At 40.9% G+C, this 15,567-nt stretch overlaps 1 protein-coding gene across 1 annotated transcript; it reads left to right on the top strand.

Moving 5' to 3' along the window:
• The first annotated feature begins 14,160 nt into the window (after window positions 1-14,160).
• Window positions 14,161-14,652, top strand: LOC138875340 (uncharacterized). Its single transcript, XM_070154164.1, has one exon. The coding sequence runs from the start codon at window positions 14,161-14,163 to the stop codon at window positions 14,650-14,652; it is 492 nt and encodes a 163-aa protein (XP_070010265.1).
• Window positions 14,653-15,567: the final 915 nt, after the last annotated feature.

The following is a 15,567-nucleotide window of genomic DNA, read 5'->3' as shown; positions in this document are numbered from 1 at the left end:
ATATAGCATCTACTAAGTTCTGAGCTGACCTTATTCAGTGTGAGATTAAACTCCAGAAGGTCTCGGAAGAGAGAAATGCCCTAAAGATACTTTGTGGCCAAAAGGACGAGGTCATAAAGAACTTTCAAGCGGACCTGGCCAAGGCTCGTGAAGAGGAGGACGAATCAGACAAGCAGGTAACCACTCTTCTAACAAAGTATGGAATCAACTAGACCGTGGAAGCTGATGCTTCACTATCTCAGCTACAGTAGAAGGTAGAAAGGATCGAGTTGTTCCGGACAGAGGTCGATCAGGTCAAGGCTGATTGTGATCGGTGGAAAGGGAGCATGGACTGCCTAGCTGCGGAAAAGGAGGCAGCCTTGGCCAAACTATCCTCTACTAAGGCCCAAATTCGAAGCTTTAAAGAGAAAAGCTCGGCCTAGGCCAAGAGGGTCGAGGAACTTGAAGCCGGGCTTGCTGAGGCCAAGGCATAGATTGAGAAGACCAAGGTCATGGCGGACAAGTTCATTGCCATATACTGGGATGATGGTGAGGTTGTTCAAATACAGCTAAGGCAGGCTTCTGCGGGAGCAATGGAGCGATGATTTGGCAAATTGCCAATCCCGGAGGGTGTCACACCTTTTTTTTCTCGAGGGATGGGATAGGGGAGTTTTTTCAATTAAAGTGGTATTATTCAAAATGAGATTATTTATTTATTTAGAGTCCTCACTTGGGATAATTTATGGTGTCCCATGTCACCGATTTATTTTAAATCCCAAGTCGAGAAAATTTGACTCAGTTTAAAGTCTGCGAAACCAGAAGACTGGGTAAGAAATTTTGTTAACCCGGGAGAAGGTGTTAGGCACTCCCGGATTCCGTGGTTTTAGCACGGTCGCTTTAAAGATACCTGACTTAATTAAATTTTTTAATTACGTATTTTAGAACCTATGTACATTTTACCTTTTACCGCTTTTAATTACTCGATTATTCATGATTAAGGAATTATCTTGAAACGAGTCACGCGTACGTGAACTCGTTTTGTTTGGTGCGTCAAGAATCATGTCATGCGTATGTGTACACAATTTACAACAGTTAATTATTTAAGAAAGCTTGGCCAAAGTCACGGGAACGTGTACCTTGATTTATTTTAGAAATCGTAATTATGTCAAGCGAACGTGTACACAATCACGATGATAGATTAAGTCACGCCTAAAGTATTTTCTTCGAATATTCATTTTTTAAATCGTAGTCGTGTCACGCGAATGTATACACAATTAATAACATGTGTTATTATTAATATTGTTTGGCCAAAGTCGCGCGAACGCTTACTTTGGTCTTAATTTTAGGAATCATAATTATGTCACGCGAACGCGTACTTTAGTCTTAATTTTAGGAATCATAATTATGTCACGCGAACGTGTACCATGTTGATACCCAATTTTTTTCCTATATGTTTTTTAATATCAAAAATACTTTCAAAATAGCATATGTATGCATATATAAGTATGTCCAAATGTTTTATTATTTCTCCTTAATTTTAAAAGATTTTCAAACTAATTTATTTCCCTATTGTATTCATAAAAACCCAATAATAATTCCCAAAATTATCATTTTTGGTGATTCATTATTGGATTCTCATATTTATGCAAAAATATAGCAAATATAATTTTTGCATATTTTTACAAATTTATTTAATATTTTTTAAAACTAAATTGCATATAACTGCAATGTTAGCCCCTTTTAAGATTTAGTTGTGTTTACATTTATAAAATTAGTTTCAGTATTTTTAAATTGATAATTATATATTATAAATTATTTTAGTACTTTTAATTTATTTCCAGAATTTAATTTACTATTTGTTATAAAATAAATGGGAAAAAATGGATATTTAAAATCTAGCCAGATTTCATTCCAATTCCAGACTAATTTGAACCTAATTTACCCCGACCCAATTTCAAATCAAATCGACCCATACCCGGATCCCCACCTAACCGTTTAAATCCCAGCCGTTGATCATTTAGATCAACGACCACCGGCTGCCCTTTCCTTAATTAATCCCAAACGACCCCAAACCTAATTCATTATTCACCCACCGCCGCCTTTGAACTCCTCTTCTCTCTCAACTCTCTCTGAAACTCCTACAAACCCTAGCCGCCACCATCAAACTACAACCCTAATACCTCCCTAATCCATGGCCTTCTGTGGTCATTTGAGACTTGTATCAGCCTTCTATGGCTTCTATGTGTTTATTTTTGTGGTTTCATGGACAGACCTTGAAAGAGTCTGGGTCCAGTCCTTGTTCGATTTCAGTTCATGGCCCTTCTCCAGTCATCCTTGCCCTTTTCTCCGGCCAGTCATGGCCGTTCGAGTCAGATCCTTGAATCTCCTGGCTAGATCGATAACTTTAGCCTTTCTCACCTTTTTTGGGTTTTCTGAAACCCTAATCTCTAAGATCTTTCGATTTCTTTCAGATCTACCTTAGATATATGCTTACTTTGAAATTTTAAGCATGTTCTAGAAGTTTCTTTAACATTGCTTTCAAAACGACTCTTTATCTTTTCCGATTAGGGTTTTTCTTAGTTATTTCAAAATCTTTTCTTTGATTTTAATGTGTTTTTGTTTTGTCTATGTTTTGCTCATATTGTTCGTCTAATTGGGTTAGCATATTTAAACCCTAATTTCTTTTGCGATCTCATTCGAGTTCTGAAACTGTTTGTTAGATGAGTGCTTGTTTGGTTAAGTTTTTGTTTGATCTATTTGTTTACCATCTTTTAAGCTCGACTATTGTTGGAAAAAAAATCTATGTCTTTGGGTTTGAAACTGTTCGTTTGAATACCTGACTCGATTTGAAGTTCCTTGTTTCAGAATCCCTTTTGCCTTTATGTGATTCCTCTGATTCTGGGTTCTATTATTTTTAAAACTTGACTATGCTTGAAACCCTAACTTTTCAAAAGGGTTTCTCATCTGCTACTGTAAGACCTTTGCATGCTTCTAATACTCTATTTTTCTTCACTATTGATTCAATGTGACTTGACATACTTGATTATTATGTTTCGAATGTTTGCTATCTACTGAACCTTATGCTACTGTTGTATGCTGTTACTTTTGCCAATAGGTTTGGCCTAGCATGTCTGGTTTTTTACACTGTATTTATATGTTGAGGTTCCTTCTTTGATTGACCTTAAATCTTGTGACTGAGTTCAAAACTTTTCTTTGGTGAACTCTAATTTCACTCGTTTGTTAAGGTTAATTGATTCATTTCCTTATTTTGCCTTACTGAATCCTTTCCCAAAATAAGTATATTTATGTACTTAGACTTGATTACTTACTCAATAGTATTACTACTCCTTCTATGGCAACAATCATTCTGCTTACAAACTGATTTTCTTTCCTTATTTTGAATCTGCCGCTACCGTTAAACAATGATTCCTAATTAAAGGAAATTACTTGTGTAATTGATTCTGACTTGTGATTGTTTCCATGTTTACTTCCCCTTCACTCGTTTTCAAAAAGTTATAAATACCCCGCACCTTCTCTTCTTTAAGGACACGAACTACTTGAGTTCAGAACACGCACTTAACTCAAAAACTCTCTCTTTTTGCTCTGTTACTACTTGTGTTGCTACCTTGTCTAGCCGGCTGAAAGCCAAGGTTAGGCTGTGGAAATTTGCCTACATTTCTTTATGTATTTGCTTCTTTACTGGTATGTTCTAATTATTATTCAGCATCAACAACAACATGTTTATTTACTATTTTCTTCACTCTTGCTTGTGTTTAATCAAGTTTCATTCTTAAGTCATGATGTGAATCAATGTGTTCTCTTTATGTATGAATTCTGTCAATCATTTATTATGACTTATGAATCCCAAACCCCCATATCCCCTATGTGTTTGTATTCTTTGGTTGGTTTGAGGGCATGTCAGCATTAGACATTGTTGTGCATGACCCAAACCTGACCCTCCTTGGGTCATATGCTTCATATCCTCTCTATGTGTTATGTCCTTTGGCTGGTTTATGGGCATGCCAGCATCACTTATTGTTGTGCATGTCCAGATTTGACTCCCTCCTAGGGTCATATGCCACCGGCAATATATTCCCAAACCCCTGCCCCCTTTGTGCAACTACTAATGCTGTATAATTATAGCCTTATTACTACTGTTTTCAAATTATCCTTACCCCCTTACTACTCTCAACCCAGTTTTAAACAACTCTCTGCTCATGCACTTCCACTCTGCTCTTAGATTTAGGCTTTGCCCCTCTTATGTGAGCCTTGTCTTGGGACCCGTGAGCTCCCTCTGAACTTGGACACATAAGGGCTGGCCCTTCCACACTGCACTCATCTCTACCTATTTATGCAAACATGGGTGTAAGCACTGCCCAGGGTTCCTAGAGAACCTTAGGGAACTTTGACACACCCAAGTCTGAGAAAGGCTTTGAGTCAATGGCATTTGAGTTGGTTTATCTCATAACTCAGACATGAAATCAAGAATCAGGCTTCCTATGGTTGTAACTTCTTCTTTTTGTACTTTTCTGATTGTAATTCATTATTTAGTCTGTAATAAGCTATAATAAACATTGGGGTAGCTAGTGAAAAGGGGTGGGTAATTCAGCATGTTTAACTCTGCATTTAGAAAATATGCCTATAGGACTTGTTAAATTCTGCACGTTCAACTCTGCATCTAGACACCATGCCTATAGTGTCTATTCTCTAATAAATTCCGCATGTTCGACTCTGCATTTATATAACCTGCCTATAGGACTTATTCTGCATGTTTGTGAACACACTTAGACATCATGCTTTTAGGATCTAAACGGCTAAGCAGATATCATGTTCATAATGTTAAAATGAGTATTCTCATATAACCTGCCTATAGGAATTCTAAGCAACTCCTGTCTGTTTCATTTCACGCTTAACTAGATATCATGTCTATATGATCTGAAACCAGTCTGATTTAAAATCAGTTTGACTCTGAACTAGTTTTAAACAACCTTACTCCTTTATTTAACGTGATTTAGAAAGCATGCCTATAAGACTTCCAATCGCTCGTTTTAGAAATGGTTACTTCTTTACCACATTCTGAATCAGAATAGATATCATGTTATAGGATTTCACCCAAACACTTAGGCAAGTGCTAGGTGATAATGTCAGTGAAAATTAAATCTACCTTTGTTAATCAATAATTGCTATAATCAGCAGGCAGGCCTGATTCGGACTTCTTATCTGAGTTATGTAATAAACTGATCTGCTTCAACAATCAAACCCCCTTAGTATTTTAAATTCAGACCCTAAATGTATGTTCAAGTCATGCTATTTGTGTGTTTGCTTGAGGATGTATACGTGAGCCTTTTATTTGTTTACATGTTTCCTCTAACGTGCAATATTATATGTTTTGTATGTCGCCTTATCTTTTTCACCTTTGAAACCTAAAATTCAGCCTAATATCCCTCTCTTTTTAGGAATAGTAGTCCTAAGTTCCTCCGGGACTGATAGTAATGGGACGAGTAATAGCATGCAATAGAGGTCGAGACCAATTCGCGCTTTAACACCTTAACGGGGTGGAAAGGGAAGATATGATATGATGACCGGTGCGCTAATACCATGTGTATCCCTTCTTCTGAGGAGTGTCATACCGGGTATCGCATTGACGTGATCCATATTATAAATAAACCTAGGACCCCCCCCCCTTCCATTTTTATATTTGTAGAACTGTAACTCTTTCCTTTCAAAATTTGCCTTCTAATTGTTTTCAAACTCTTATGTGTTTAAACTTAAATGCCCTACTATTTGAGCATATACTTGTCTGTGTGCTAACTGTACAAATTCATAATAAACTGTCTGGCCGGAAACCACACTAGTGGATCCTGAGGGGTGCCTAACACCTTCCCCTTAGGATAATTTCAAGCCTTAACCTATATTTGGTTATCCAAACAAACTAAGAAGTGAACCCTTATAGGTCTCCTAATGCGCCTTAAATCATTAGGTGCCGACTCTTCAAATGCAAAACTCAGTTCCCAAAAGAAATGAGTTGTCCTATACCCAAAATGTCATAAACCCGATCTCCCGATGCGAAGAGGGAAAAAGGGGGCGCGACAGCATGGCTACTCTACTGGGGATATTTAGGCTTTTACCACATCAAATTGTTCTTGTGAATTTGTACCTCTTTATGTACAATTGCTTGTTTAATTCCCTTAAGCATTCAATATCCTTCTCAACTGCAAAACTGACTTGTCTTCTTTGTTCCTTTCTTTTATTACTACTTTAAATTATAAAACTGATGTATTTACTGCTTTCTTAATATGCAAATACGTGACAACATGCTTTTAATTATTGCATAACCATGCTCAACATCATACTCCACTCATGCCAAACAAATACCATAGCAACACTTATAATGAGTGGTTGTGCCCTTCCTATATTATTACCCCCTAAATCAAGAAAGGCATATTTGTGGTAAAACTAGTCGATCAGCGGTGCAGTCGCCGATTTCGTGCCTTTCCCCCTTGAGTTTTCCACTCAAGGGTACCAGTCTAGAACCCCATAAAAATCTTACTCTGTTTAAATTGTGCATGCATCATGGTCAAACCTAGTTGGGTCAGTTATGTTGTCCACATAATGATCCTTTAAGATAGCCTTGTCCAAAGTCTACTGGGTTTCCCTAAACTCAAACGGGCGTCACCACGTTCTGTGCATTTATTTGGAGAACTAAATGCTTCATGCTAATTGTTGGTATTAAATAATCGAGTCTGGTGGGGGTAAGGGCCTAACCTTATTTGCCTTGCAGAAATATGAGGCACGAAGTCCCTAGATTTGGCATAGTCACCAACATCCACCCGAGACTGCTAAGCTGGTGGAAGGATCTTCACTCTAGTGATCAAACTCTCGTCAGAAAGTATCTGGAAAACCTACCTTCTCTCTTGGAAATCCAACCTGACAACAAGATCATAGAAGCTGCTATTTTGTTTTGGGATTGTGAGAAAGCTGTTTTCCGCTTCGGGGACATTGAAATGACACCCTTGCTAGAGGAGATAGGAGGATTGGCCGGTATAGTGTGGGAAACTCCAGGATTGTTAATGCCTGAGAACTGCAAGGGTAGGGGCTTCCTCAAAATGATGGGTCTGAAGAAGAATCTAGAATTGACATGTCTGAAGGAATATTACATCCCTTTTGACTATTTGTACGAAAGGTACGGTCATAGCAAATCATATCGCACCTACCCTGATGAGTTCTCCATCACATCCTTAGAGAACATCTATCGAAGGGTTATTGTCTTCATGTTTTTTTTCTTGGGTCTGATTGTGTTTCCGAAAAGAAATCGAGAATGCACACCAGGCTGGCCATGGTAACTAAGACCTTATTGGAAGGAATTGGTAGGCAACCATTCAGCATTGTGCCCATGATCATTGCCGACATATATCGAGCCTTGGAGAAGTGTTAACAAGGCGCAAAACACTTCGAAGGTTGCAATTTACTGCTTCAACTCTGGTTCATGGAACACCTCCAAAAGGGAGAATACCAACAAGAGATTTAACGAAGGGATTGGGATGATCACATCGCTTTCCATCATCCAAAGCAAATGAATTACATCCCCGATATGTTCGCCCAGCCGGAGAATGCTAGGAAATGGGTCGAGCTTTTTGAATATCTAACTGAATACCAAATTCAATGGATGTTCGAGTGGTTTCCAACCAAGGAGTTCATCGCCTGATCCAGAGGTGCACCTTTCCTGGTATTGATCGGTTTGAGGGGAACATACCCTTACGACCCTCTCCGAGTTATGAGGCAAGCCGGTAGGAAGCAGGTGATACCTAGGGTCGACAAGATGAGTCATTTCTAGGCCGACTTTCAGGATGATGATAGTCCTTACAAGTGCCATGCTCAGCATATGTGGCACTACAAGATTGTAATGGGGAGGGACACCACCGAGCCTGACAGGTACCATACTGGTTGTACTCCCTACTATCCGGGCTAGTTGAAGGATAATCATGAGGGTCTGGGCCAGCCTGGGTTTGTTCGAGGTCACAGAATCATAGATGAAAAGGCTGAGGCACAAGTCAAATACAACCAGTTGCGCAAAAGGATCCGTGAATGCAAGAGTGAATACTGCGAGATACAAGAGGCCAACCAAAAGCTGATTGAGGAGTGGAAAGACATGGTTGTCAGTGCCAATAAGCGACTAGGATATTTGGAGCGAGGCATAGTAGAGTTGGAAAGGAAATTTCTCAAAAGAATCAAAGATTGTCAAAAGGCTAAAGGAAATGAAGGCGGACATCTAGCTAGAGCATACCTGTTGCTAGGACTTCGCGAGTTGGGGAAGCTGTTCGATGAAGCCAAAGATGCCAAATCTGGGGAATGTCCTTCAGGGACCAAGTAGATAGGAGTTTATCTTTTCGCTCTATAAAATGTAATAAGGTCAATGGTCATTAGTGACTTTTATTTTCTGTTTATCTAGTGTCGATTTGGGATTCGTCTTATTTTCTATTAATAAAATGAGGCATTTAGCATTCTAAGTTCTACAAATTAATTTGTCGCTAGGCCTACCTCGGGCATAAAGAGGTTCCCAAATTAGGACACGATTTACATTCCCACACTGTGTGTTTAAATCGATGCTTTTTATAATCCTCACTAACTTGGTTACCTTTTTGATTTATTATTCCCCTCCCCAAAGGTTAGTTCGTGCACTCTGGCAACATCATCCTATTCCATGAGATCCAGGGGCCCTCCACCCATTCCTCCTCTTAGTGTTGTCAAAAACAAGAACAAAGGGAAGATGGAAGATTTGAGCAATGGCAGAAAGAAGAATTCAACTGAACGGGTAGGGGTCACTAATGGTCATGGCAATCAGGTTCCTAAGGAAAATGCATTCCAACTTGAACAAAAACTACTGAAATTCCAAGAAGAGCTTGATTAAGTTCGGAATATGGCAAATCTATCATTTTCCCTCACCACCCCAGACATCAATTTCCCAAATGCTCAGAACCCTACACCTCCACAGAATATCCCAAAGCAACAGAACCATCCCGCTCCTTACTATCATTGCACCACCTGCCACCTCCCAAACAACACTCCACTACTTATCCCAAAACCCCAAAACTCCACAAATGACCATTTCCACACCCACCATAACACCCCCATCTACGTGGAAACCGTGCCACACTCCACCCAACCCATCTCAAGCACACCCGAGTCTGATGATAAAGACTTGCTCATCAGGAACCTGGCTGAGGAACTTAAGAAATTGACTAGCCGGATTCAAGGCGTCGAAAGAAGCAAGGGAATTGAAGGGCTGAACTATGAAGATCTTTGCATACAGCCCGATGTTGAATTGCCCGAGGGGCACAAACCTCCGAAGTTCAAAATGTTTGATGGTACAGGGGATACAAGGGTCCATTTGAGAACGTACTATGACAAGCTGGTTGGAGTAGGGCAAAACGAGAGAATCCACATGAAGCTTTTCATGAGGAGTTTGAAGGGGGATGCTTTGTCTTGGTACATTAGCCAAGATCCAAAGAAATGGTCAAACTGGGTAAGCATGGCGTCCGACTTTATGGACAGGTTCAGGTTTAATACAGTGAATGCGCCGGATGTGTTCTATATTCAGAATCTAAAGAAGAAGCCTACAGAAATATTTTGCGAGTATGCTACTCGCTGGAGGTCCGAAGCTGCTAAGGTCAGACCTGACTTAGAGGAGGAACAGATGAACAAATTCTTTGTCCGGGCTCAGGACCCGCAGTATTATGAACGACTAATGATGATCCAGAGCCACAAATTTTCCAACATTATCAAGCTGGGTGAAAGAATTGAATAAGGTATCAAATGCGGTATAGTTACAAACTTTGAGGCATTGCAAGCTATAAATAAGGCCTTACAATCTGGTAGTGTATCCAAGAAAAGGGACGTGGGGTCCGTAATGGTTGCACAGAGAACCAAATCTCCCATCAAATACCAAACTTGCCCAACACCTCCACTCACATATCAGCCAACTCTGAACTACCAAGCACCCTCACCCTCATACCAAGCTCCACCACCAACTTATCAATCGCCTCCACCTCCCACATATCAGCCTACTTTGCCCAGATATTCCCAACCCGCACATGTCTACTAAACCTACAATGCTCAACCACCCCACTATCAATCACCTCCTACACGCCAAAACTTCCCTAGACCTCGACCAAATTTTGATCGCAGACCTCCCAAACAATATACAACCATTGCTGAACCTATTAACCAGTTGTACGAGAGACTCAAAGCTGCTGGTTATGTCACCCCCATCCATGCTGCAACTCCTTAGAAACTTTCTCAGTGGGTTAACCCAAACAAATCCTGTGCCTACTACTCCGGCATGAAAGGACACACCATCGACGAATGTTATTCTTTGAAAGACAAGATATAGGCCTTAATTGGTAACAAGATTATTGTAGCAAAGGAGCCTGCTCCAAATGTCCGCAATGACCCTATGCTAGACAATAAGGGTGGAGGCATTCACATGATTGAAATAAAGGATGATTGGGATCCCGAGAGATCAATCGGGTTGATCGTAGAAGGTGATGACCCAAAGAAGCCAATAGTTACTCTTAATCCAATCATAGTCCAGATTCAGCTATCTAGGGACGCTGAGGTAAATATGTCTGTGCCACTTGAGTTTGAAGCAACGTCATCTGCAAAGACACCAGCGCCAATCGAGGTCAAATTCGCGTCTCCAACAAATGCGCCCACACCGTTTGAAGTTATAGTTTTACCACCCAAGGTACATGCTCCGTTCGGAGTAAGGATAGCAACGCCGATCCCAATGGTGATGTCAACCATGACACCATTCCATACAAATGCTATACCATGGGACTATACAGCTGAGGCAAGGACGAAAGGCAAAGTTAGGTTCAAAGAAACTATTGCGGCACATACTCCTGAACATCTAGTTGAGTCAAGCAAGCTGGCCTCCAATCGGTCACCCATAATTGAGACAGGTCCAGACGATCTTTGGAGAAATATACAGTCCAAGGAATACTCGGTCATCGACCAGTTGAACAAAACACCGGCACAAATCTCCATTCTTGCTTTGTTACAAAATTCTGAGGCGCACAAGAATGCTTTGCTAAGGGTGCTAAGTGAAGCATATGTGCCAAGCAACATCACTGGCGAGGAAATGGCTAATATGGTAGGACAGGTATTGGAAAGCCATAAGATCACTTTTCATGAGGATGAACTGCTACCCAAGGGGCTAGGGCACAACAAAGCACTGCACATCACCGTGCAATGCGAGGACTATTTTATCACCAGAATCCTGATTGATGGAGGTTTCAGTCTCAACATCTGTCCACTGGTAACAATCAAGAAGTTGGGTAAAGGACTGCACGAGATAAAGGACGGAGCTAACAATGTGAAAGCCTTCGACAGTTCCTAAACGTCCATCATTGGGGAGATTAGTTTATGCTTGAAAATGGGGCCAACCTGGTTCGATGTGGATTTCCAGGTGATAGATGTGTCAGCATCCTACAATTTACTGTTGGGATGGCCATGGATTCATGCTGCTGGGGTCATAGCATCAACACTACATCAGGCCATAAAGTTCGAATGGAATCACCAAGAAGTGATCATTCACGGCGACGGTAGCAACCCTATATACAATCGCCAGACTATTCCAGCAATCGAAGGGAGAATGAAGCTAGGTGGAGAGATTTACCATCACATTGAACGGGTAAATGTTGTTGACAAAGATAAATGGTGGGATAACAAGATCGAGAGTATACTGAATTGGAGTGGGTACGAACCTGGCAAAGGGCTCGGCAAAAACCTCCAAGGGTCGCTAAGCCCATAAAGCTCAAGAAACATGGCACTGCTTTCGATCTGGGATATGAATACACTTGGGAAGAATTCAACAACTGGTCACCACCATGGCATGGTCCTTACTATCCTCTGGAGCAGCCAATACCACATTTGGAGCAGACTTTCCAACAGGCCGACATTGTTTATGGGTCAGACGAAGAAGAAGCATTTGTAGCGGTAAAGAACTTGTTCTTAGAATACAATGATATGGACTATTGTGTTGTTCTCGAGGAGGAGGGGGAGGGAGGCCCTTCCATACTGGCTGTAAGTATAGGGGCACGCCTCAATAACTGAACCATCAGGACAACCAGAGCCCAATGAGCCTCGGGGTAGCAAGGCTAAAACAAGCATCATGCACTGTTTTTATTTTCTTTTCGCATTTTAATTCCTGCAATAAGATCTCCAATGTTCAAAACAATTATGCAATTTATCAAAGAATTTTGACTTTTCTAATGAAGCAACACTCATTATTATTTTTCTCTTATTACTTTACTTATACAACATTACTATTACGTGTCTTGATGAACCAATGACTATGACATGCAATGAGACAACGCAACAGACGAACATTGATTCAGAGGAAGATGACATAACTGAAGAGATTGTTAAAGAAGTAGAGAATTTTGAAAATAGACCTAAGGCCAACCTGGATGAGACTGATATTATTAACCTGGGAGATACAGAAAATGTCAAATAAACACGAATCAACGTTCACTTATCGCCATCAAAAAAGAAGGAATACACAAAATATTTAAGGGAATATAAGGACATATTCGCCTGGTCATATGATGACATGACTGGTTTGAGTACGTCTATTGTGGCTCACAAACTGCCAACCGATCTGACATGTTCGCCGGTAAAAAGCTCAGAACGTTCAAGTTTGATATGAGTTTGAAAATCAAGGAAGAATTCATTAAGCAGGTCAAAGCTAAGGTTCTTGGGGTAGTAGAATACCCAACATGGTTAGCCAACATTGTGCCAGTACCAAAGAAGGATGGGAAGGTCAGACTCTGTGTCGACTACCGGGATCTCAACCTAGCCAGTACGAAAGATTACTTCCCTTTGCCAAATATACACATCCTGATTGACAATTGCGCCAAACATGAATTACAGTCATTTGTAGATTGATTCCCCGGTTATCATCAGATCGGGATGGATGAAGAAGATGCTGAGAAAACGGCTTTCATTACACCGTGGGGAATGTACTATTACAAGATGATGCCGCTCGGACTAAAGATTGCTGGGGCCACCTACATGAGGGTCATGACAACCATTTTCCATGATATGATACACAAGAAGATAGAGGTATATGTGGATGATGTTATCATTAAGTCCAAGAAAGCTGCTGATCACATGGGATATTTGAGGAAGTTTTTCAATAGACTGCGAAGGTACAACCTGAAACTGAATCTTGCGAAGTGTGCATTTGGGATTCCTGCCGGGAAATTGCTTGGGTTTATTGTGAGTCGTCGAGGAATAGAACTGGATCTATCAAAAGTCAAAGCCATTTAAGAATTGCCACCACCAAAGAACAAGAAGGATGTGATGAGTTTCTTGGGGAGACTTAACTACATCAGCCGGGTCATAGCACAGTCTACAGTTATCTATGAGCCAATCTTTAAGATATTGAAAAAGGACGTCGCCACCAAATGGACTGATGACTGCTAAAAGGCTTTCGACAGAATCAAGGAGTACATGTCAACACCACCAGTCTTGGTCCCGCCCGAGCCAGGTAGACCCTTGTTACTCTACCTTGCAGTATTAGATGGAGCTTTCGGTTACGTTCTGGGGTAGCATGATAAAAAGGGGAGGAAGGAGCAGGCCATTTATTACCTCAGTAAGAAGTTCACCCCGTAAAAGGCTCGGTATTCTCTATTAGAGCGCACCTGTTGTGCTTTGACTTGGGTGGCGCAGAAGCTAAGACATTACTTGTGTGCCTACATTACATATCTCATATCAAGGATGGATCCTTTGAAGTACATCTTTCAAAAGCCCATGCCCACTGGCAAATTGGCCAAGTGGCAAATCATGTTGAGTGATTTTGACATTGTCTACGTGACTCAGAAAGTAATCAAGGGACAGGCACTAGCAGATCACCTTGCTGAGAATCCCGTGGATGGAGAATACTAACCCTTGAAAACGTATTTGTCTGACGAAGAGGTATCATTCATAGGAGAAGACATTGCAGAATCCTATGATTGTTGGAGAATGTTCTCCGATGGAGCAGCAAATTTCAAAGGAGTTGTCATAGGAGCAGTCCTAGTATCAGAAATTGGTCAGCATTATTCGGTATCTGCCAAGCTCAGGTGTCCCTGCACCAACAATATAGCCGAGTATGAAGCCTGAATCCTAGGGCTCAAAATGGCCATTGACATGAACATTCAAGAGTTGTTAGTAATTTTAGATTCAGACATACTTATACATCAGGTCCGAGAAGAATGGGCAACCAAGAACTCCAAGATACCCCCGTATCTACATCATCTATATGAATTGAGAAAGAGGTTTACGAAGACAGAGTTCCAACATGTTCCCAGAGTCCAGAATGAGTACGCCGATGCATTGACTACTTTATCATACATGATACAACATCCAGACAAAAATTTCATTGATCTTATTCTGGTAAAAATCCATGATCAGCCAGCTTACTGTGCCCATGTCAAAGAGGAAGCAGACGGAAAGACTTGGTTTCACAATATCAAGGAATATCTGGCAAAAGGTGAGTACCCAGAATATGCAAATCCTACTCAGAAACGCACACTTCAGAGATTGTCCAATAATTTCTTTCACAGTAGAGGAATCCTGTACAGAAGGACTCCTGAATTGGGATTATTAAGGTGTGTCGACGTAAAGTAAGCATCTAGGATACTAGAGTAAATTCATGCTGGGACCTGTGGTCCACATATGAACGGCTTTGTCTTAACAAAGAAGATACTCCAAGCTGGCTACTTTTGGATGACTATGGAAACGGACTACATCCAGTATGTCCGGAAATGCTACCTCTGTCATATACATGCAGACATGATAAAGGTACCTCCAAATGAGCTTAATGCGACGAGCTCATCATGGTCGTTCGTCGCCTGGGGAATGGATGTTATTGGACCAATTGAGCCCGCCACTTCCAACGGGCATAGGTTTGTCCTAGTGGCAAACGACTATTTCACTAAGTGGGTCGAAGCAGCATCTTACAAAGTAGTGACTAAGAAAATCGTGGCAGACTTCGTTCGCGACCGCATTATTTGTCGATCCGGGATTCTAGATTCAATCATCACTGATAATGGCTCCAACCTCAACAGCGACTTGATGAAAACTATGTTTGAAACCTTCAGGATCAAACACAAGAATTCCACAGCCTATAGGCCTTAGATGAATGGAGTTTTAGAAGTCTCCAACAAGAACATCAAGAAGATACTAAGGAAAATGATAGAGAAGCATAAGCAGTGGCACGAGAGTTATCATTTGCTTTTTTGGAGTATCGTACCATAGTCCGCACATCAACCGGGGCGACTCCCTACATGCTGGTTTATGGTACAGAGGCAGTAATTATTGCCGAGGTAGAAATTCCTTCCCTAAGAATCATACAATAAGCTGAGCTCGACGACGCAGAATGGGTGACAAGTCGTTATGAGCAACTAGCCCTTATAGATGGAAAGAGAATGAATGCAGTCTGCCATGGTCAACTCTACCAGAACAGAATCTCCAGAGCCTTCAACAAAAGAGTCAAGGCGAGACAGTTCACACCGGGGCAGCTAGTGTTAAAGAAACTTTTCC

Source organism: Nicotiana sylvestris, chromosome 8 (assembly GCF_000393655.2).
Source record: "Nicotiana sylvestris chromosome 8, ASM39365v2, whole genome shotgun sequence".
Classification (NCBI taxonomy): domain Eukaryota; kingdom Viridiplantae; phylum Streptophyta; class Magnoliopsida; order Solanales; family Solanaceae; genus Nicotiana; species Nicotiana sylvestris.
The sequence above is the reverse complement of the archived record's forward strand: the minus strand, read 5'-3'. Positions and strand labels throughout refer to the sequence as shown.